The sequence below is a fragment of the Lampetra planeri genome, chromosome 2, assembly GCF_965212315.1.
Source record: "Lampetra planeri chromosome 2, kcLamPlan1.2.h2, whole genome shotgun sequence".
Taxonomy (NCBI): domain Eukaryota; kingdom Metazoa; phylum Chordata; class Hyperoartia; order Petromyzontiformes; family Petromyzontidae; genus Lampetra; species Lampetra planeri.
This window is the reverse complement of record NC_136108.1, coordinates 11,874,754-11,900,024: the sequence shown is the minus strand read 5'-3', so window position 1 is coordinate 11,900,024 and position 25,271 is coordinate 11,874,754. Positions and strand designations below refer to the sequence as shown.

Sequence of the window (25,271 nt, the reverse complement as noted above, 5' to 3'; positions counted from 1 at the left end):
TAAAGTAGTTTATTGAATATATCTCTTCTCTGTCTGCATGCCCTGCGTTAAAATTGGCTCACTGGATTATCATTAGGGGATTACATTTTCCCAACTCTCCTTAATTCCGGGAAACCTCTTTTTAAGCTTGGTACGGTTTAGGACTCCTCCCCAGAGGACATCAACGAGGCGGCAGCTTCGTGTGCAGTCGTCTGTGATGATTTATTTATGCAGCGTGATCCCCACGCTCTAGAGCATCCGGCTTGCGTGCCGAGAATTGGTTGGGTGCTAGGATTCTTGGCGCTGAAGGCAGAAGGAGGCATCTTAATGGGCTTGTACAGTAAACTGTCCCCTTTCACTCGATAGCTAAGCAAGTACTGCGTTGGCTGCCACATTGGACGATGCCAAATACAAAAGGTCAGTTGAATTATTGATGTCCTGGGAATTTTGCACACATGGGATGTGGCTGCCCATTTAACTTCTGCGCCTATGTATTTAGTTGGTATTGTTTACACAATCATATGCTTTGTAGACCAGTTTAATCGACGGAAGGTATGGTATGAGCACGGAAAGATGTTAAAATAATTTCATACGAGGGTAAACTCGTCTGTAAATCCCACGCAGAATGTTTACTTCGAAAGTACAATCTCTCCAACTAAATTCAGTCTACATGTGAGCAGAACAAGCAGATTGAGCTAATTTGAATGTTTAAATTGAATAACTTTTCCCAACCGTTAGAAATGTGGTGAAAAGGTTATTGGTCCAATTTAACTTTTGTGGTGTTGACTTTTCAAAGGGATATGTCGAATTGATTCACACGAAATCTGCAGTAAAATGTGCACAACATATTTTGAAACTACTGTATAGACCATGGGGGATTTTTTTTTATCTGGCGTATTGTTTCCAAGAATATCGGTTTTTAAGCCTAAAAATAAATTCAGTGGGGAGTTTTCCAGTCGCTGCATCACATGCGTGTGTGTGTTTGGGGCTCCTGATAGACATTGTATTCTGTAGACGAGTTTCAACAAATGCAATGTTCAAGACATCTGGGACGGCAAGTTTTCAGAATTTCGCTTGGTTAACGTAGACTCCTGTTTCTATGTTCACGTATATTATTTTCAGTATTTGTTGTAGGTGCATTATTTAAATAGCAAAAAACATTTCATAACTTTCTTAACCTGTATATTTGCAAAAAATGTTGGTATCATTTTATTTTATGCCACGGTCAAAGTTATACAAACTTGTTCATTGACTAGCTGCAGTAATTAGATACTTTTAGGTTTGTTCTCTTTAACACAAAGCATGAAAACATTTATACGTAGCAAATTCTTGGTCTTGCTGAACAATTTTCATAAGAATATATATAAATATATTTATCGGTTTTAATTGTTCAAGTGCAGCCATTGGCTTAATCTCAGTGCAGTCGCAAATGATAACAAGGTGTAGTTTTGGAAATGCATTTTTATTGTTTCATTAAAAAGTCTTCCCGCAACCACGAAGTGCTTTTCACCAAGGACAAAAACCGCACATTGTTCTCACTCAGGCTGTTGATGCCCGAAACGGCCTGGCATTCCATCCCTTTAAAAATGTCCTTGGTTACGCTCCCATCTCAATCACAGTTTGATGTAAAAGCTGTCAAATTTTCGTGATAAGTTTATTTTCAGTGGCATTTGGCATTTTTCCTTGTCTGTTTACATATTAGTATAATAGTCACCCTATAGCTGTATAAAGTTTATTTAACTTAATTGTACAATTATCAGTCGAAATATATGCCCAAACCAAATGACGCAGCAGGGAACATTATTTAAGGTGTATACCAGATGAATTGTTCCTGTGTCAAATGCTATGTTGGTCAGACAGGATGAATGATCAGCATGAGACGAAGAACACTAAATGAATATTAAATACTCCCAAATACAACTGTTGGCAGAGGCAGAACATGCGTCCCAACATGGACACTCAATTTATTTAGATAATGTTGAAGTTCTTTATTAAACTAGTTACTACTCGCCAAGACCAATTAGATAATTTATCGAAATTGAGAGAAATAAAATATGATTTGAACTGTTCTGATAGTTCTAGGCTTAGTGCTGCTTGGAAGCTGTTTAAGTGCATGCCTATACAGGTCACCATACTTCGATGGTGATAAACTGTGAGCAGACAATAGCAGGTATTGCAATTTCTTGCACCCAAAACCTAGCAGGATGGACATGCATTGTGTGCATGCATGATATGCATGCATTATGTATGTTGATTAACCTATGAATAATCCAACCAGTTATAGATATCCATTGTAATGAATGAGTCTGAATGAGACTCTGCCTTCTCGACAGACCTGTTCTCCACCTGAAGACGGCTGCTTGCGTTGTGGCCGAAACGTCGTGAGAATTATTTTATTATGTTTTATTTTTATTATTTTAATATTTTCCTTCTACGTGACTTCACCGAAAGAACCAAAAAGATGAATTCTCACGACGTTTCGGCCACAACGCAAGCAGCCGTCCTCAGGTGAAGAACAGGTCTGTCGGGGAGACAGCGTCTGTGTGCATGCTCCCCGACAGACCTGGTCTTCACCTGAGGACGGCTGCTTGCGTTGTGGCCGAAACGTCGTGAGAATTCTTTTATTATGTTTTATTTTATTATTTCCCTTCTACATGACTTTACCGAAAGAACCAAGAAGATGATACTATGCATACTATTTACAAGAAACGTGATAGTCATGTATAACTTTGTTTTGTGTTACAATAAAAATGCATTTAGTTGCTACGTATTATGCTGTAAACATGCATTACAATCTAACACTATTTTCTGTGGTGATGTGAGGGGAACGTGTTGCTGACCCTGTAATCTGAGGAAATGTATGATATTGCTCCAATAATCCGCATTGAATACTTGGATTTTCACAAATTTCAGGATTTTTTTTAGCCACACGACTCCAATAATCCACAAGTACGTTGTGGTTTATGAGTGGTGGGACATGAGACTAACCATCCAAATAATCCACAAAAATGCACATCGGAGTTTTGCCTTTTTTATTTGGAAACCCAAAGTAAGAAAATCTGTAATAGGGATTTAGGGTTCAATTTTTTTTTACTTAAAATCGAAGTCTAAATATATCGTACACTAGACAACAAAATAAGGTAGTAGCATTATTCTGTGTGATGTAAAAAAAAATCTAAATAACTTTTATCTGCAGCTCTATTTTATCTTTGCATGTCCATTTGTCTCTCTTCAGCTGCGTTGCCTCTCCGAATGTCTTTTCTCATCTCCATTTGTCTCTCTGCATCTCACTGTATCTTGGAGATAGAGAGATTAGCTAAAGTGCTGCTACAGCGTGGGTGGCGTGAGGCACCACAATGGGAATAAAACATTTTAAGCACGGGGTGAGCTTGAAAGAAGCTGCAATTGGTTACAAAAAAATTATTCCTGCAAACTTTAGGAGAAATTAGCTTCGATAATGTGCAATTTTCTTTTTTTACTGGTTAGAGGCGTTTTTAGCAGCCTTCAAATAAAAAATTATAATTTCCGCTCCCAGAAAATGACGGGAGTTGACACGAACTGCTTCGGCGTCGCAAATTTTAGGGCTCGCGGCTTATTAGAAGACAGATTTTTGGAGTTCTACTTTATTAATTACAATATTATAAAACAATTATTCAGCCCATGATACAGAAAATTACTTAATCATCATCATCATAATCAGTTAAAGATATATATTTATATTATATTTATTGCTTAAACAAAACGTAGCCCAAAAATGGATGTCGTAACTGATTTGTGTTTTGTATTTGGTATAGTATCACATTTAATGTTGTGTTATTGTCTAGAAAATAGTTTAATACATAGAATAAATAAATATATTTACAGTCGTATATATAGTTGTACAATGTGCCCATTGACACTGCGTATTTAACAATATGCTTTGGTATTTTCAGAAAGCTTGCATAGTCTTAACACAAGTATTGTTTCGACTTTTGTAAAAATTAATTCAAAAGATTCCCTGCTCCAAAATACCGTAGAGCGGGTGGCGCATGTAGAATGTTAATTTCCACCGCACGGAGAGCTCAGTATCGGTTGCTCCTTGGCACTCGGCCCAGGTCCAAACACACGACAAAGCCAATAAGTGGACCATGCTGTCATGGTGGAAAGCCAATCGACAAATCTGTTCCCTTAGGAAACATACAGTAAGGTGTGCATTATACTTTTAACTACCCTACTGCGTTTCCATTGGCAATGTAAAATTAAAGCTGCCGTTTCCATCGTAATCTGTAAAAATTAATTTGAAAAATACATATTAATGCACATAATATGTACACGCGCACATAAATTATACCTTATATATAATGTTACATGCATACAATGGTTTCTGTTGTACAGATTGTACCTCCAAAAGTCTTCATTAGTTGTAAAAGTTAAGACCTAACTCACTTGCCCTCTTGGAGCAAATCATCTTTTCTAGTTCTTAAGAGTTCAATGAAATGTAGACAAATGTTTGTCAAAAAGGACTAGAATTTCTAGAAACTGTCATTTTAATCTTCTCAGCATGGAGTGTGAACCTCCACTATCATTGAAAAACCTGACTGGCTGTCTTAGCTTCTGTGCGGTGATAGAACAGGACCGGTGAAAGTTTATGTTGCCCTTATTGCTTCATTCAGGTGCAAGAGAGGAATAACTCCTCGCATCCACATCCCATCACACACCACGTGCTGTTTAGCTGCTTGTGTTCCATTATTTGCCATAGCGGCCTTCATGTTGTTAAGCTTTTAGAGGCCACATTTCCCCATTGGACAACCACATGAGCACCATCAGAAGCTGAGGTCCAGCCATTGGATGTTTCACTTCTTCCGAATGTGGAAATAATTTGTCAGGAAAATATAAGATTGTGGTCTGAATCAATGTGTTGAAGCTCCAGTGCCTCACACACAACCGGTTATAAGCTCCTTGGTATAAGAATGTAATCAAGTGTGCATGGTTTAAAGCAGGATGTATTGATCACAGGCCCGAGTCAAACCTCTCGCACCAACCAGTTCAATGTTGCTTCGACATGGACATCTTAAAAAAAAAACTGTCAGAATGTTGTGGAGAATAAGATGTGTGATGAGGCCACTTTCATCAGATGTGCTGCCCATCGTGAGCTGCATCTGTTTCACATTTATATTAATATATCCACAATTGTTCCATCATAATTTTGAAATTTTATGTAATCAGCCCATGGGCCACCAGGGCCACATGATATATAATTAATGTGCAAATGTTGAAATCTAAGCGTCACTCTGAGTGTTCCTTTTGAGTGAAACATTTAATTTATTCAGTATATTTGCAGAATATACTTTATTAATACCCTATGAATGAATTTTCATTCATCACATGTCCATTTTTTACAAATATCTTGGAAAAGTTTTGAAGTGGTAATGCTGGATTCTCTCCAGGGTACACGACGCAATGAAGCTACATTTTGCCAGAAGGAGACAACGCAGAAAGCTGTAGGCGGTGAAGGCATTGAAAAAAATTATCTACTAAATATCCACCCTTGTCGTCTTAAGCACCCAGAAGGGAAGCTGTTTGTTTTCATTTATTTTGAATTGAGCTGGAGAATTGAGCCAAAAGACTCCATCCTCTAAGTAAGAATCTCATTGCCCTGCTGGGCCAGACCTCAGTCTGCGCTGTGCACTGTAAGCCAAATGTGGATGTATACTGCTGTGTACTTGTCACGCAACGCAGGATACTTATTTTAACTACATTTTGTTGGTTTACATGGTCTGTCAATGCCATAAAATAATACAAATTCCCATTTTCCCTGCACGAGTAGTGTGGCTTGCAGTATACCTACTATAATCACCCAGGAATGTCTGTTCTTAACACTCGTGACGTCACTTCACGTCGACCAGCCCCCCTCATTAATATTCATGAAGAGGTTACGTCCTCCACATGGACCCGCCCCCCCCCTCGTTAATAATCATGAGCAGGTGGTGTCACCACATTGAGCACTCTCCCCCTCATTAATAATCATGAGCAGGTGACGTCACTCCACATCGAACAGCCCCCCTCATCATAATCATTAACAGCTGACGTCCTCCAAATGGACACCCCCCCCCCCATTCATAATAATTAGCGGCTGACGTCACTCCACATTGTTGGGGGGGGGGGGCGAGTCGCCTCCTCCCCCCTCCTCGGCGTCAACTTACAACCCTCACTACAAAGGCAGAATCCTCACGTCACGCGATCTCCGTAACGCTATTGAGACATAGAAGTAAAAAGGACGTCATGATGAACAAGGGATTATAACCTGAAAATGAAATGGCTCTGTGTCACCGTGCCCTTACAAATTGCACACGCATTAATGCAATGAATATCACGTCGCAGTCTGCTTTTCGTTTGCAAGTTTCAGATTTACTGCAATACACCCGTCCTTGAACGGGCAAAAGGCTAGTTAATTAGAAAGGTCATCTGTTGATATTTTTGAACACAATCCTGAAAAGTAAACTAGGAGTTTTTCTGAATTTTTCAACTATTTCCAGCAGGATGCGGGATTTGCTGCCATTGATCTATGGTAGTGGCAGTGTAATGGAAGGTGCATCTGATTTAGGGGTTGACTTACGTTTTTACACTGCTTAGCAACCCCTGAATGCTTGTGTTTGGTCGGATTTAAGACTCACAAACATGGTACCACTCGGTGCTTTGGTTGATTATTAACCCAGGCTATTATACTTGTACACCATACATTGCATTTTAAACACTGCAGTAATTGTATTTATGTATTTATTTTTACAGCGGTTTACACACTCCCTCCTCATCCGAGATCAATAACTTCATCCTGCGGATCCCTTCTGGGGAGAATGTCTGAAACCTAAAATAGTTTTGGCCACCCCATGCTGTCAGCCCCTACCTGTTCTACTAGAAACAGTCTTTCCTATTCTTTGTGCCAATTCCCCATCATTGGGTTTTCCTGTGCTCCACGGGCGACGAGAGAAAAAAAATGTCTGCGCCTCACCATTGTGGAGGGTGGCTTTTTTGCACAAAATTTAAGATGATGGTATACTAGCGATAGACAAGCAGCGAGAGTGTGCAGAGTTTGACACTGCTTGGAAGCAATGATGCCCATTCCGAGTATTATAAAATTGACCAGGGCCACTTCACAGCAAGATAGGTTTTTTTGCGTTTGAGCTGATGCCTATCGGGGAGCTCCAAGAGAGGTACAGCAAGCATGCGGCTTGGGCCGCAACCATTGATACTTAGGTTGACGGTAGACTGGGCCGACTGGCAGGGTCACGATGACCCCCATGCGTCTGTGGGGGTAACCGCAATCAACGCTGACGCAGGGGGCATGATAGGTCTCAGGGTCACAGACCCTGCACAGAATAGGCAAGCGGCTGCACTCAGGTGCATGGACAATGGGGGGGGGGGGGTTCTTAAGCCTCCCACCACTTGAAAAAACTGACTTAATGCCCAGTCGCAAGAGTATGGCGTCTCATTCTCTGGGTCGACCCTGGGGTGCAACCTGTCTTTATTATTGACTCGGTTGACTGGGAGACACTCGGATGAGCCATGTTCGACACCGAGGCAGGGCGTGAAACCTCAGCTGCCACAGATTTAGGAGGACTATGCCACGGTCCTGGAGGAAGAGGAGGGAAACGAGGAGAGGAAGTAGGATAGAGAGGGGGAGGAAGACAATGCTGGGAAGGCGTTTCGCCTAGAAAGCCTAAAAAGGGCCAAGAAGGCATTGGGAAAGGGCGCCCCCCTCAAGAGTTACCTGAGAAAAGTGCTTTCATAGAGCATCAAGGGAATCCCGAGTAAGAGCAGGAAGAAAAATAAGTCTCAGAATGACATTTGCAAAGAAGTCGACTCGGCACAAGGGGTGTGTCGCATCCTTTTTAAATATTTATTATCATCATCCTCTCTTCTTCACCAGCATCATCATTGAAGTGGGGGGGCGGTGGCCTCAATGATGCGTAGGCCATCATTTATTTGTAATTATTCCGTTTGGGCTCACATCTGTGCCCCAAATATTCACCAAGTTGTTGGTAGAAGTGGGGGCACTACTCGCGAAGACTAGGATCCACACGTAACCCATATTTAGATGATCATTTTGTTGGCTCAGGCCAGTTACTCCATGGCAGCGAAGCGTCGTGCTTGGTCGTAATAATGGTAAATCAATTTGGTATCAGAGCTTTTGATGAGCAACACATTGTTCTGTGGAGAAAAAATAATTGCATCAAGGATCAGAAAAAAAAACACAACACATTGATATTAATATCAATTTAAAATCCCGTTCAAGTATCAACACTTGTGAGAGTGTAAATGTTTGCGCTTACACTTTTGGCAAACAAACCTTTCGCCAAATTTGTGTATAACAATGACGTGGACCGCTGCCCTGTTTACACTGGAGCCTGACGAGAGTTTGCTTCTGTGCTGGCATCAGGTGCAGCAGCCCTGGCTGGCTGCTGTAAGTATGGCTTGGGGTTGAATGGAGGGTCTGTGCAAACACCCGCGGGTGCTCTCACAAGGACGTCCTTGTGGAGAGGACATTGGCGAACTGGTGCTCCATCTGAATAAACTGGTCGCTCTGTGTTTGTGGCTGTTTTGACCAGATGTAATTGAAACCAGTTTGGCAGGCAAGTGACGGCGGTGTTGAAGAGCCACATTTTGTTGTTATTATTTAGTGAAAACATTTCACCGAATTAACGTTGAACGTTATGATTCTATTTTTGCATGAAGAAATAATGCACAGTAGTGTGGGAAAAGTGTTTCCATGAATTTGCTGTATGAGAGACAATTCGAGGTTTCTTGGTTTAAAATAGGTCTTTCAACAAAGAGTTTGAATTTGCACAAAGCAGCAAAATTGCTTCAACTGGATATGCACCTACAATTAAGTGTTTTTTTTTTTATAAAGTAATTGTAAATTACTCTATGTAATTTGACAATATAGGATACTTCAGGTATTGCATATTTGCAATATCAACAAAATATATAATAACTTTTAATATTTCGCAATTAACTGGTCTATAAACAGTCATGGATGTGTACGAACAGACCGTGCATGTGTGGTTTTTATCAACGTTTAGACTACGATGTAAATTAATCCTTTAAAAATCTTTGATAAGTAGCATGAATGGATATTTACATAATGGGGTTCTTGAATTCACGCGCCCATTACAACTTTAAATAACCATCTGTTCTTTTTGGTCACAGATTGATTTGTGCAGTAGTTGCCTTTGCACAGCACAGTACTTTGGTGGATGTGCTGCTGCAAAATGTTGCAGTAATTGTTGCTGGAAGCTTCCAAACAATGTTGGAAGGGTTGCCGTTTCCCTCTGTGTGTCATGAGCATGATTGAATATTCTTATTATGTTAAAATGTACACTTGTGTTCTTACAGTTCTAGCATGCTAAAGTCGGGCAGTTGGAGAATCAAAGTGCCCTCCTAGCTGTGGGCTCTCGGCTTGCTTCCTTTGCCAAGTTTTCACAAAACCTTCAACCACATTTCGTGGTATTAGTGGCTGAGTTACACATTTTTAAGAAAGAAATCCATAAAATGTTGTTTTTGCATTTCCCCCATAATTTTTGAAACACTTTCTTGTTTGTATAACACATTTTAGTTTAAATGATTTTTCACGCAGTTTTTAAAATGTGTCATTCCATAATTATACATAATTTAAGTTAATGTACAATTAATGATAATTATGAAATAGATGTTATTTTTTAAAATTTTGGGCCAAAAGTGTGTTTAAAAATATATATATTTCATCGCCTTTTTTACAGAAGTACATTTTTATACATGTTAATCGCGAAATGTACACAATTGTATATTATAGTATGAAACTTAATAGGACATCTTATTCAACATTTATTGATGTGCAACATTTGTATTTCGGTTGAATTACAATGGATTTTTGTTATTCAGTACATTTTCTAGCCAATCAAAAATTGGGTATTAATATAACAAACCTCACAAACGGTCATCGTTTCTGGAAAGAAATATTTCTTACAATACATTTTTAAATAGTTGTGTCGATTGTAAAACAATATTGTTAAATATATTAGATTCGTTTTTTTCACTGTAATTTATTATGTTGAAAACGCCTTGCTCAATACACGAGGCAGGGTGCTGATTTGTGTGAATGGCATTTCATTTCATGGCTGGAGCACAGCTAACAGTCGTGTGCAAGGTTTTATCAGCACTTACACTAAGTTAATGTGATAGGTTTATATGTTTGTGTGGTGCACATTGTGAGAATTGTGTATTTTGAGGACTTGTATGGGAATAGGACCTGCGTTTAAAAAAATGGATAATACAAATCCATTGGCAGATGTTTTTTTTTTTATAAAATGGCAGAACATTTGATTTTAAACCCTGTACAGCGTGTATAGGAAACCTTAAGAGTCCATAGAGCCCATCCAACCACCCATTGTGTGACATTTTACCGCTTCCCATGCATTCAGTTTTCTTCTGTTTCCAATGATTTCCTGGTTTGAGATTGGTATCGTTCTATCAGCACTGTGCTGTGGCTGAGGCTTTGCAACAATGAAATGCTGTGAAATGCCTTCGGATAAATTGGAGCTCATGCTAAGCTTAATATAACAGAATGTGTCTGCTATTTCCAAGCTCCAACATTTGACAGCTGGTGAAAGCCTGTGATATTGATTTTGTTTTAATTCATTAAAAGTTATTCGCTTATGACGAAGCTCAGAGAGTGGGGGGTATATCTTGTTGTTTTAAACTGTGATACGAAGCAACACATTTCACGTATAATGAATGTAAATGTCTCTTTTACATTGTGACCTTAATGATAGCATGCATGCCACTATACATTGTTTTAAAACTACTGTTGTATGGTATATCATGTATGAAGCATTTATTTATTCATAGATTTATATCACCATACAGCCCATGGCACTTACCAATTATGAGCTTACCCAACATCCAATATAACAGAATGACTCGTCACATGCATGATTGGCACCAAGGGTTCATGTCAAGGCTTGCTCCTAACCTTCCATCCACATTTTAGATAGTGGGTTTGCCATTTATTTTCGGGTCAAGTACATTGCATTGGGATTCAATAATAGAACTTCAGTGGCAAAGAATGAGAGAGGGCTACACACAGAAGGTTTATAAAATGTAAATTTTCCACAGTCAGTACGACTCGCACATTTCTGCACACAGCCATAAAGTGGCAGCTATACATGGCTAAAGTTGTGGCTCTGCTTCCTGCTGGTACAATCTTGTGCCAGTGCATAAACACACCTGGTACGGAACACATGGTGCTCGCAATGGGGCTTTCCACATGTGGAGGTTTTATTTTGACATAAGCATGTCAACGTGAGTTCTGTGATCATAATTTCCATATGGAAATGCTATATCGTTAAAATGTGTTTAGTTCACTCCTTGTAGATGTGGGCTGCAGCGGTAGCGCGCTCAACGATTGTTGCAGAGGTTCACGATTCGAATCGAGCGGACGCCCCGATCATGACTACTTGGTAATAGCAATAATGATATGTGCCATATGCATCACAATGAACGTTAAAGATCTTGTGATATAATTCGCCAGAATAGGCCGGTGTGAGGTTCCTACATTGCCAATTTCCAAATGTGCCTGCTAAATTACCGAGTTGTGATTATGCATAGCAATCACCGTCCCCTACCGGCAGGCTAATGCCCCAGGTCACTCTTGAAAATGAGACTTTCAAAATAAACTTGAACTTTAGGTGGATAAAATAGAGTCGATATGGCTGATGTAGGCGGACATACTCATGTGAAGAGGCTTCTGTAGACATTGGCAATAAATATCGACACCCGCACCAATCTCATAGCCGAAATGTTGTGACATTCATTGTACGAAGCATTATATCACTTTGATGTTTTATGTAGAGGGCAGATATGTGAAGGAGGCATATTGTGTGCTTAGTTTCTTGCTTGTATTCTCCACAACAATGCTCATGATAATCTTGTGTGGTGTATAATATAGTGCTTTGTTGAATCCATATCTAACAGAGGGGGCCCGTTCCTATAAATATCTGGCAGTTCACCAGCATAGTTCAAGCAAGCATAACTGCTGATGAGACACTGAATCTTGAAACCAGTCCAGAGGTTGCTTTTGTTGAACCTATGTTGCTGAAATGCTGCACCCCAGAAGGCTGTGTGGCTGATTGGATGTGTAAAAAATGCTTTATTTTTTATGTCGATGGACAGATAAGTGAAAGAGGTGTATTGTCTGCTTTGTTGTTTTGTTAATATATTTTGTTACACTTCCCATCAGCTGCACTGCCTTCTGGGAGTGATTATTTTGTGTTATATGAAGGCCTATGGTCAGGTCAATCCATTGCTCATTGAAGGCCACAGTTCGTATTGCTGCAGCGCATGGGCTGATCACAGCGCTCCCAATCGCAATATCATGTCTCTAATTTGGGTTTGTTTCCTGATTTATGTTGCATGCTTTTAGTTTTTTTTTATTACCACTGTCAGCATGTGTGTTTCTGATCGATATGTCAGACCAGGTACTGATAAACTGATACGAGCAGTTATTTTCTAAACCATGGGATACGTTGCTTTTTTTAAATCCTTTATATTAAGTTCACTTGCTTGCTTGCTTGCGCGCTTACGGCCGTGCAAATCTTTCGGTCGTTTTTTACCCACTTCCCGTGATCCAGGCGAGCTGACATTTTGCACACAGACTCGTTGTGCGTGACAATTTATTTTCGTGAACATTTTTTTCCAAAATTTCCCACTTTTTAGGATTTTTTTTTTTTCATATTTAATTTTAAATACCAATGTGATAAAAATGAAACTCTTACTCAAGAAAAACAGAAATGAATAATAAAATAAAACCGATGCCACGCATACTGTATAAAGGATTTATAGTGAAAAACTTTGTTTTTACGGGTTAATTTTTCAAGTTCAGTTTTCCAAAAGCACTCCGGCCTAATCTCATTCACGTTTTAATGTCATAAATTTGTATCCTGTTTTTCTTTCAACAATATTCCTTTGTACAGTATTACACATTTTTGCTGTTTCTCAGTTGTCTCTCCAAGATGTATTTCATTATTGTTTTAGAATGTTTGTAATATGACTATTGTTGCGCATCTATTTATCTTGAGCCCGACTTCACAGCTCATCACCTTTTGTACCACCTTTCCAAGGGTTGTTATTATGACTGATTAGCACATCTAAAATAGTCAATCATCTGGTTGTCTCAATGTATGTTTGTGGCTATATTTCTTCCCATTCAATTTTCTACAGTTGCTCTTGCATATGTCCTTGTCTAACTCTTTAGATGAGCATTTTTTTCGTTATGCAATTCTGGTTAAGCTGTTCCATCCTTGTCAATGTTTTTTTTTATAATTTAACTTTTTATTAAGGCCTTGGTAAGTGACAACTTGGATGACTGTGGTCAGTTTACACTGAATCAGTTGCCTTGTTCAAAATATGCAAAAGAGTGGAAAAATGGTTTGTTTAATCAATAATACTCGTTAGAAGTTACTGTGTCTTTTCTTGGATCTGTTTAATGGTATATGCATGTGGTCATCGGAAGAAAATGCTTATTTAAATCCAGCTTGTTGATATAGTTTGTTGTCCTCCAAACTATCCATTACTTTGTTCCTATGATCTCCGGAAACAATCTACATGGGATGGCAGGCTATTGGGTTTTAAATTATACAAATTGGCTTCCTCGCCTGTTTTAAATAGAAAATGATAATGAGCGTCGTGTGCAACGATTGAGGTATTTAATTTCTGTGAAAACATTTAATTAATAGGTGCAATGTTTGTTTTTTCTCCACCATCCAAATTCCTCTTCTTTGATGGCATACACAGGGTTATTTCATCCTGCCTAGGAGTGTTCCTTTGTTTTCATAGTCTAGTCCATTGTGTCCAGACCCAGACTATTTCACTTTGCTTGTGTACCATCCGAGGTGGCATACATTTAGTGGTTGTAATTTATGTGGCCAATAACAATAAATAACCATTTGATATGAGTGGGCTATCACATAATTCCCTCTCATTCGCTATATAAATAAATCAGTACCACTAAAGGTTTGCTAACTTAGGTGCTACCCGTTTATGCACTGGCCCCTTGGCCTTTGAAAGGCAGTGGTTCTTTCAAGTGTGACATCTGGAACATCCTCATCTGAGGCTGTTTTTTTCTCCTGGGATATATTACAGTTCTGTATTTCTTTCTCCTCTAGAGCTCTGTATAAAATGTCTCCACGAGCGTTATCATTCGCTCTCTCTCGCTCTCATGTAGTATGGTTCCATCATGCTCTCTAAGGGCCGCCATTGGTAATTTACCAATTTTCTGCTTTCATGCTGCATTGTTTATTAGGACTTATTCAATGTTCTTTGATGTATATTCTCATGCTCTGCCTAATGGTTCTTACAGAGTTGTTGCCTACCGTATTGTGTCTATTTTTTGGCATTTTAATCCGTTATCTTTGTTTTGCCTCGCCATTTTTGTGGTTGCTGAAAGCTAGTCCTCAGATTTACATTTTGAAACACACACCCGTACTATTACAATTGCTAAATAACTCATCACATTCGTCAATAACACTGCCTTAAAATAAAGTATATATGTAGCGTTTCAGGCAATGGTCCTTCTTCACAGCGCATCGAGAGGCCAGAGGTACGTGAGGTGAAGAAGACCCATTGCCCAAAACGTCGCCTAGCATATAACTTTCCTGTTAAGGCAGTGTTATTGAATATTACTTTGCTGACTAAAACCCTATATTTGGAAGAACTATATGTATATATTTCGATTTAAAGCTTTCGGGACTGCAGGGATTCATCTTATTGGTTCTTTCGGTAAAGTCACGTAGAAGGGAAATAATAAAATAATACAATTGAAACATAATAAAATACAATTCTAACGACGTTTCGGCCACAACGCAAGCAGCCGTCCTCAGGTGAAGAACAGGTCTGTCGGAAAGACAGCGTCTAAATGAACACCACCATGCTTGGCAGCGTATATTTAAGCTGGGTTGTTTATATATATATAGCATGTGAGTATATGATTAGCATGGTGGTTGACTATGTACGGTTAAACAGAGGTCCTATATATATTCTACACATGCAGTATAAGTATGTCTGTGTAAACTGCACCACTATCTATACAGGCAGACCTGGAAAATTCTGTTTTGAGACTCTCTGTCTTGCTGCCACATGGTGGTCGTTCTGTTACATTTGCTCCAATTTCGTTTTTGCATGTGTGCAGAGGCTGTTCGCTTAATATGCATTTTTTTTATACCCCCAGTGAGACGCACCATTAGCATCTTGTAGGAGCAGTCATGAGCATTTTTTTTATATCGACGCTGGATGGGAGTGGCAAGTGGAGAGGATATGAGCCAAGAGGCAAACTCAGCGGTATTATCACGAGCTAAGTCAACACAAAAAATGCAAGTGAAAAGCTTCATTGCACCTTGTAAAAAAAATGCTCTCTACAAACTTGGCCTCCTTTAATACAAGCCTGGCTGGTAACTTGTTAAACCTGTTTGCGAGCAATTTAATGTGCAGTTGATAGAAACCTAATACTACACAGTGTAACAATATACACTTGCAGTCTGTATTGACGTATTATAAAGTAAATAGAAGAGCCTGAATAGTTTTTAATCAACCCACGTGTACCACATTTTGTTAAAATAAGATAAAACTCTAAAAGAAAGTTGGGTTAATAGCAGTTATTCTTTGGGAATATTTGAAAATAACCTCCTTAGAATGATCTTAACTGCTCAAATTATAAATTTTAAAGCATTTTTACGTTGAATAAATTCATAAACTTTATTAACAAAAATATATCTTTTGAGATTCATTTGATTTTTAAAGACAGGTAAAGGTAACTTTTATTAAATGTGTTTAGAGATCGATGAGCCAGATTTTTATTGGATATCGGTTTTAAAAAGGACAATGTACAAATCCTGGTTGAAAATTAGGTAGCAATAGAAGTACACTGAAACAGGCCACATTTATATTAAAACTATAAAGCAACAGAATACCTAAATCCATTTCTCTACGTTGTTTCTTAAATATTATTTGAATGAGAAAAAAAGTCACAAAATCAAATCGCATAACGAGCCATTTTAGGCCACTTCATGAACATACATGCTTGCCATAAACTGTCCGTGTGGGAAGATTAAAATAAATACTATACAGCACTGTGCAAAAGTTAAAAGTGGTTTAGGTTGTGTGACAGTGAACGTGGTTTTTAGGTTGCTGCCAAGTCACACAAAATCACGATTGGGTTTTCTACGGCTCTTTTGTGCATAAGGGGCTGTTTTGTCCTCGCCCGTTCTATTCCAAGATGGCTTGTTGTCGTCATTTCGCGGCCTAACAGCTTTAATAAATCCTGCTATCCGTCATGTCCTTGCTTTCCCTCTGGCCCCTTTCCTAACATTTCAGAATCCATATCATGCCCTGAAAGTCTTCCTCTGTCCATTATATACACACATGGATCCCACCTTGGCCTGGCCACAGATTTTTTTTTGTCCCTCCAAATAGATTCAACCCCTAAATCATTTATAACAATTTCTTTATACTATTCCAGCTCAAAACATCCTGACTCAAAAGCTCACTGCCGGAATTGATTGATCTACCAGCAGGGCATCGGAGCACATCAACATCCGTTTGATCATGGTTGGAGCTTTGAAAATACTGTAAGATACCAATAATATACTAATTAAGATGTAATGTTGCAAGAGATAAAATTGTGGTGTATAACACTGCAATTACATTCCCGCTAAAGCACTGAAAAGTTGAGGAAATGCATCATGTTAATTGATCTTGCATCTTATAAAACTTGCAGCAATATTTCCACCTCGTAATTTGCTCTCTGTTCATATGAACTTACAAAGTGGAAAAAAATTATAGCCTTACTTTTCTCTGGTTGCCTGACATATCTCGCCGGATAACTTTTAATAGAATATATTGCTTCGTGGTGCGAGTCGCATCATTTGCATGGAGGTTCTCGTCTGCAAATAGGGACCAGGCGGCTGGTGATTGGTACATTTTAAGTATACAATTTTAAAGGGCCCTACGTTTATATATATTTTGTTTATTACTTTATAATAATAGAATGATGTAGAGATCTTTGAGAATGTATTTTTGAAAATGGCATTGTAATATTTAGAATGGGCAATTATAATTGTCATATGAATGTAAACTTCAGACAACACATGAACTGTTTCCATATTTATACAGTGCTGTAGTGGAATTTGACAGAGAAATGGAGCAATGAACGTATGATATTGATTTTAATTATTCTTATCCTCATTTACCCAAACAATTTGGCTCAATCCTATCAATACAGCTCATAGGCTGTGTTCTGTAAAAAGACACATGGACATTGTACATTGCATAATGCAATCCTGAGCCAATGGGTAAACATAAACTTAAGAGATAATGACATTGCTCTTAATGCATCAGTGTAGAATAAAAAAACCCATCACATATCACATTATTCAAACACTTGCACCTTGAGGCTTGCAGGAGGATTGCTTAGATTTCCTTAGCACATTATACCATCGCTATGAAGGCACAAACCAGCTCATAAATCTCACTGCATAATGAAATAAGCGACTCATATGGGAATTGCCATTGTGTTCGCACAGGTTTAGTCTGATGAACAAGAAAGTAATTAACCCCTGGGGTGATGGGTTGGACTATAGAATGCTGTTAAATTGAAATATGATGCATCTCTTGGCAAGGTTAGTAGATTTTTCTTGGGCCATTGGATAATAGAGAGCTGGAGTTTTTTATTGTATTATTTATGCCATCTTAACCAACAGCAGTATATGAATGAATTAATATCGTGTTTTATATGTAATTTGTTGTTTTCTTGTAGTCATATTATGGTTCCATTGTGTTATTTACCATGTCTGTGTGTTTCTTTCAAAAATTCGATATCTAATCTAATTAATTATAATGGAGATAAACTAATGTCAGTTTGTGTCAAATTGGGAGGTGTGTTTTTCTTGTTTAATACACTGTTTCGAATGTAATAAGAAGGCTTAGCAATGCATCAGATTCTATATCTGGCAGTGACGTGACCGAGCACTTGTTTTATCTACGCTTAATAATGAATCATTATTATGAATGTTCACCACAATTAAGGGACCCATGAGGTTCCTTCTAACGCTGTTAATGTGCTCCCTCTTTAAGTCAAGCATACATTTTCATAAAAATGTCTATAACATCGCATTATATATGTAATTATGTTAGACCTAAATATATTACGTTAATAGTGACTGGAGAACTTTCTCAAAATGTTTACGTATGTACGAGAGAAAAAAAACCAGTTTTTAACCTCTTCAATAACGCCACAAGCGTTTTACACACACCAATAGCCAGCCACGTTTGTCGACTTGCTTTCTGGGTCTGACATTTTTAATGCTCTTTGTACACGTGGCAGTGAACCTGTAAAGCTGACGTGTACCTTGAACATGCCTGTCAAAGTAGCGAGAGCCACGATGACAAAAATGCCTGTTGGCGTCACATTGGCCCCCACCGTTCACCTCTCTCTGTATCCCACTGTGCCCACTGAATAGATGCTTTACCAGCTCTGATAAGATGTGCAGAATTACGATAGCATTCAATTCAAAGCCTCGTACGTAGTCGCGTTGAAGAAGTGGCACGGTATATGTCGTTTATGGCATTCCCTCTTGCTGATATTGCTCACGTTGCTGTAAAGTGGAAGAGGAATTGAACACAAAAGAATGACTGAATGAAATGGTGGATAAAGTGCAGTGTGAATTCTCCGGAGTATTAACCGATTGTTGCAGTTTTCTCTTTCCGTACAAACCATAGCTCTCACGCCTGCTGTGATTTTTTTTCATAATGTAGCAATCCTGAATTTCCTGACCAACGCGTTAGCACGTGCACAGTTGCACAATTGCAAGGGCATATTCCAGTTCTGTACTGGACTGGGCTTGTTTTTTGTGTCGGAGATGAGGCCGGTTGTGTTGCGGCATGACTAATGCATGACAGAGATTATGTTGAAGGCGTCCTTATTAATAATACAGATGAAATATGGGCATAGATTATTATTTTTTTTCACACGAAGCCGTTCTGCTTTTTTCTGAATCCCACATGTGCCAACGCACGTGGTTAAACGGTTCATTGCCAAAGTCGTGGTTGTTGCCCCCTTGAGAATTCCCGATGCCAGTTTGATGTAACTCGATATCATGCTCTGTGGTATAAAACAGAATGTGTTGTGGCAACACTTCATAACACGTGCATTAAAAAAAACATCCTGAAAGTTTATGGCTTAAAAGAAGAGGGTGGATGGTGTTTTGTTCATTGTATTTGGAGTGGTGTCTATTGGTGGACAAAGAGCTGTAAAGAGCCACATGCAGTATCTTGGGCACTGAAAAGGTCGCTGATGCTGCATACAAGCAGAGTGCTTTGTTGCATCGCACGCTTTCAGATGTGCTTCTGCGGCCGTCTGGAACGCTCTTCCTTCGGATATTAGGAATCCACTGGAGCTGTGCACTTTTGAATGTCGATTGAACACTCACTTCTTTAGAACTGATTGTTGTGTATTTCGTTTGTTGTCCCCCGCCGCCGCCGCATCTCCGTTTAGCGCAGTTGGCTACGTACGGTGCAAAATAAAGTTCAACACGCATACAAAATAGCTCACCATCACAAGCTGCAGAGAAAATGTATTTCAGTTTTAGAAAGGATTTACATGAACACAGTTTTTGCCTCTAACAGCATTTTTATAAAAGATCAGTGAAGGTAGGAGTTTAATGGCGAACAGCTTTGTATGTCAAAGAAATTCCCATGAGTTTTTCCTGTAATATAACTTTATATGTTTGAGATTTTTGGTCAACTTTTCAAATTGTTGTTTTTTTTTACACTGCCATTACAGCAGGTGGTGTGATTTGCCAATTTTTCTGAGAGAATGGAGGGTCAGTGTGAAAAATCACACCAACAGCCCTGTTTAAACTGACCCAATGGTGAGAACACTGACAGCCAACTGGATGACAAAGACCCCCCCTTCCCCCGCCGTACAGTATAGCCTTAACATACTTTTGGGGAAAGTGCTGTTAGCAAGTATCATCATCCATCCCCCGCTCTATCAATGTGTCCTACCCAAGCCCACTTCCGTTGAAGGGTTATTGCGTGTGTTTTGGTATGACTGTGGGTGTCTCCTTGTCTCTGCGGATGTTTCCGTGTCTCTCTCGGTGTCACCTTGTCTATGTGTGTGTGTCTGTGAATCTGTAATTTGATACCGTTTTCATGTAGACATCTGGGACAAGTCACGAACAATAAGAAGGAATAAGACCGTGCATAATGAGTTTTCATGGACCCTACTACCCCTCGCGAAGAATCGGAGTTGCGGGTTATTTGGTCACGGATAATAGTTATTGTATATATTGTCCATTTGTTTCACTTGGCCAGCTTTTGCCCATGAACAGTGCTGCAAATATCTTCCAGCAAACTGATATGAAGACAAAGAGACTACCCCGGGCTGACTGAATGAGAAGGAATAAGACCGTGCATAATGAGTTTTCATGGACCCTACTGCCCCTCGCGAAGAATCGGAGTTGCGGGTTATTTGGTCACGGATAATAGTTATTGTATATATTGTCCATTTGTTTCACTTGGCCAGCTTTTGCCCATGAACAGTGCTGCAAATATCTTCCAGCAAACTGATATGAAGACAAAGAGACTACCCCGGGCTGACTGAATGAGCTGTGATTTCGCCAACGTAACACAAATCAAGGCTGTACAAAAATCACCAGTTAGCACGACCTCTCAATGGTCACAAGATGCCGAAACTTAAAGGCCTAAAGTGGTGGGGCATGTGTAAAAAAGTACTTGGTATAATACGCTGCTTGGATCATGTTTGGAAATAGTAACGTTATATATGTGTTTAAAAGTGATAGCAAAAATATCCTTAAATGTGTTTTTATGGCTGTTATTTTTTTACTTTTTGGTTCTTTCGGTAAAGTCACGTAGAAAATAAAATCAAATAAATATTTTCTACGTGACTTTACCGAAAGAACCAAAGCTTCGAATCTAGTTAGTTCTTTTTTTGTTCGGCAGGTACAATATAGGCTTATTAAATGGTAAACCGGTACCCGTTTACAGAATCGATTAGCACTTATGACAGTCAGGAACTGGTAATTGTTTGAATGTTCATAATGAATGCACTGAATGGCCCCCGTGAACGTTCCAACGGCAAGACGCGGCTGAAGTCACCACGTGGCAAATTCGTCCACGTTTTTCAGTTGAAAGGCAAAGATGTAACTCTGCAGTTGCCTGCTATGCTCACTCCACTGCTGGCCGAAAGGGCCACCACGAGAGTGATCTTTGCAGGGTATTTGGTCTACTCATTCATGCCTAGCCAGACATCTTGGAAAAGATGGGATTACCTACACTTTACCCCACCGCACACGTGGCATTCCGATCAATTAACTTTGGTATGCAATTAGACTTTTGTTAAAATTAGTGTTCGGCACAGATTTGGAACACGTTCCACTACAAGGAATTGTAACGGGTCATGGTGGCAAGTGAGCTTCTCATGTGTTGAAAGAGGGGGGAGTGTAACCACAATTGGCCACACACGACCTGCCGATCAGCTACCCCATTATTCCCCTGGGTGTAGACAGATTTAAGAAAATTGCACCAATGTTTCAGAGGATTGCCAGTTCGGCGTGCTCGCCATGACACCATTACAGTTCCCTTTCGTTTCTAAGTTTAAAAGGCAACGGTGTTATTTTTTTTTATTTCCAGAGATTTCTGTACATGCGGCAATTAAACCGGGAGCTGGTGTTTTTTAGGTGATTACCGGTAATGTAACAACAACAAAAAAGGATTTTATTCCAATCTACTTTTACAGATCAACATCAATCAGCTTCATGTGTGATTGTTTCACAGATTAACCTTTCTTTATAGTGTTTTACGAGTTCAGTGGTGCTGTGATTGATATATCCTCAAAGTGGAGAGGCTTCTAATTATACACCCCCTTTTTTCACCATTTATTTATTTTAAAAATGCACATGTTCAATTGAATATAAAACCTCTTATACGGTGTAAAGGAAGCCGGCACAAAAGGTAAAATAAAATCAGCTTTTAAGATGCCTATATGTAATGCCTCCATTGATGCTGGACAGGTTCCTGGAGCATTAAATTTAGTGGGTGAGCAGCGGCGGTCTGTGTGCTCAAAACGCTCTCTCAATTTCGCTCTACCCATGACGTGTGCTCGTAATCACAGGGCCAGCGAAAACTACAATGTGCGGTCAATCTTCCGCATCTCCAGCTTCAAGCTGACAAAGCGTTATTTTCCAGGATATTTGTTCTTGCATATTTCTCATCAGATTGTGAAAGCTCCTGGAGCGTAATTCACATAATACTGGGCCAAATACTGTGTGATCTAACTGGATGTACAATCGACACCAAGGCTTACTAATCTACAAAACTCATTCGTCAGCATTTGTTTCCATTGTTTTCCCTTTGCACTCTAGTTCAGATGGCAATTTGTGTCATGTAGATACCATACTTCAGTAATTACTGCAGCAGTGCAATAATAATAATACAACACAGTATTTCAGAACCACGGCGTGAATGGTGAAGCAGTAGCGTGACTTCTAAAAATTAGATTAACATTCGCTGTCAATTCTCACCAATGTGACCTGTATACGCAGGAGCCACCTCAACATGCCCTCCTGCCAAGTGCAATTCTACATACTTTGAATGCAGCACTGACTTCTACCGCTTGCGTGTTGTGTATTTGGTAAGCCAAGTGGCTCTGTCATTCTGATTAATTGTGTTTATGAAGAAACTAGACCTCAGGACTAACCTTTATTTCCGTGTACATTTTGACCATTTATTTATTCATTCGTGTGTGGGCTTTTTTTACGTGCGATGTCTTCCATGCATTTTGATCTCCGTAACAGCATGGAATATAGCACAACTGTTAGGCTTCAGGCGATGGCCTTCGTACACGGTGAATAGTGTAAGGTGGGAAATAACCGAGTACAGTCCTGCCACAATCACACGTATACGGTCAATCAGTTTGTAATGGCAATGCTCTGGTGACATTGGGAGCATAAAAGCAGTTTTTTTTCTCCATTACCTGTTATATTTTGGACATGACTCATTGTTGTGCAGTTGTATTTTACTGAGAGAGCCATTTCCAAAGCAATGAGAGATGGGAAGGTACAGAACACAGCATCATGAGTTACACACACACATAGTCATTAAGCGAATACAAATTATAAACAGTGGTCAAATGGTTGCTTTCAAAGGCCATAACAGGCTTGCACCCTGTAAATGTTTATTTCAATTATGTGTTCATTGGCTTGATACGTAATGTTCTCCGCAAAAACGCTTATTATTTTTGTGTTTATATACATATAGTTGTTGTGTCGAACTAAGGCTTATTTCTAAACATCTATAAGTTCACCAGTGTTGGTTTAAATGATGAGACACTGAATATCAAAACTGGTCCAGAGTTTGCGTGTGTTGAGCCAATGCTGCTGAATTAATGCACTACCAGAAAGCAATGTGGCTGATGGGATGTGTTAAAAAAATACTCTTATCTTTGCGTGGAGGAGGAGAGGCGTGTTCTTTGATATTACATTTGTTACTGTTGTATAAAAGGTCATTACTGTATTTATGTGCAAGCGTGGATGTGTGCTGCTCTCTTTGTGTGGCAGGTGAGAAGTTGTTAATTTTGCTGTTTTGAGAAGTGGCGTAGTTTTCATGTCAATTCGACCATGGAAATAAATAGGCGCATTATCACACATGCATGGATTCATTAAAGCCAAACAATTGCCTGGCATGCAGTAAAACATAAACTTTTAGATTAACAGTTTGTGTAGTTTTTGCGTGAATGTCCGAAGTTCTTATCATAGTTAGTCATTTTGATGATTATACATATTTGCCATTTCATTGTTTAGCCATAAATGTTCTTATTGTGCAGCTCTGGAATTAATTAATTCCTTAAACATGTAAGACGTTGGCATATATATATATATTTATGTAATGTGCATTGCTTATGTCTCCGTGTTAAAGCATCTATGAATGCATTTGGTGAACGTGGTAAAATGCTGCCTTTATGTCAACAGAATGACCATCAAAGGGTTTTACGAAGACATTGATCGGTCGACCTGGGTACCTTGAAGGGGGTAAACATTTTCTTTGAGAAAACACGGGATTGACTGTTGTTTAAGATTATAACCAAGACCTTTTTTTTACCAACAGCAATGCCATTTTAAGTCGGTCGGTGCATTAACATGTCTTCTACATTCGTTGCTCGAGTTACATTACAGCTGACTGTCGCCATCCCGGGATTGGGCCACATGCTAAAATAACCCGAAATAAAATAGTGATGAAACCTGTGTGTAATTTTCAGACCTGAACATGAAGCCTCCGGAGGGGCCAGGGGAGATGGGAAAGGCGGTGTTGATTCCCAAGGAGGAGCACGAGAACATGCGAGAGCTTTTCAAGATCAATCAGTTCAACCTTCTGGCTAGCAAGCGCATCGCTCTCAACAGGAGCCTCCCTGATGTGCGTCTGGAGGGGTGAGTCATTACCATCGTCACACTTAATAGGCACCCTACGTCTGTTTAACGTTACTCTAACTTGGTTTGTAATTGTCCTGTGTATGATCAGTCTGAAAACAATCTGCTCAAGCCGATTTACGTTACGGGAAAGGGTTTTTTTTGCATTGATTTATGTTTGAGCAATACATTGCATTTCTCCTGTGACATGGTTGTTTTTGTTGTTTTCTCTGTACTTCATTTGAGGCACTTTTATTTGTTTTGATTTTGCCATTTTTCTGGCAACGGGTCACTCTTGAAAATGAGACTACCCTGGTCTCTTGTGATCTCACCTGTTTAAACAAACAAACAAACTTGACTTGACAGTTTCTCCATCGTAAACATGTTTAACTCTCAGTGCTTCTCTTTACCTGGAGTTCTTGCCTTGAGTGAACACCCTGGATTAAATTGAACGAGGCCACAATGCCGAGATTATTTCCCCCCGCCCCTCCCCCCTTGTAAGCAGGGTGATCCTGTATATAATCCTTTATTAATACTCAATTGGCATTGCACATAGCAATCCTCACCTCCTACTGGCAGATTAATAACCAGTTGCAGGCCAGGTGCTGAGTCACCGTGTGCCACACAGGGATAGCTAACTACTCGGGGGGGGGTACCCTTTCAGATGTTTGAGAAGTGATGTAAGTCGCATATCATGATTCAAGCACTCTGAGATCCCCCAGTGTAAATGGTGCCTAGCAAAAACAAATACTCATTATTATTATTATCCACGTATACCCCACGAAAATAATAGGAATAAATAAT

The 25,271-nt window shown here is 39.4% G+C and overlaps 1 protein-coding gene across 1 annotated transcript in view; it reads left to right on the top strand.

Moving 5' to 3' along the window:
- The window catches only part of LOC144727988 (polypeptide N-acetylgalactosaminyltransferase 1-like), a 108,251-nt gene that overhangs the window by 21,159 nt on the left and 61,821 nt on the right, over positions 1–25,271 (top strand). The window contains exon 3 of the mRNA XM_078607165.1: positions 24,320–24,488. Coding sequence (XP_078463291.1) covers positions 24,320–24,488 — 169 coding nt within the window. The remainder of the gene's footprint in view (positions 1–24,319; positions 24,489–25,271) is intronic.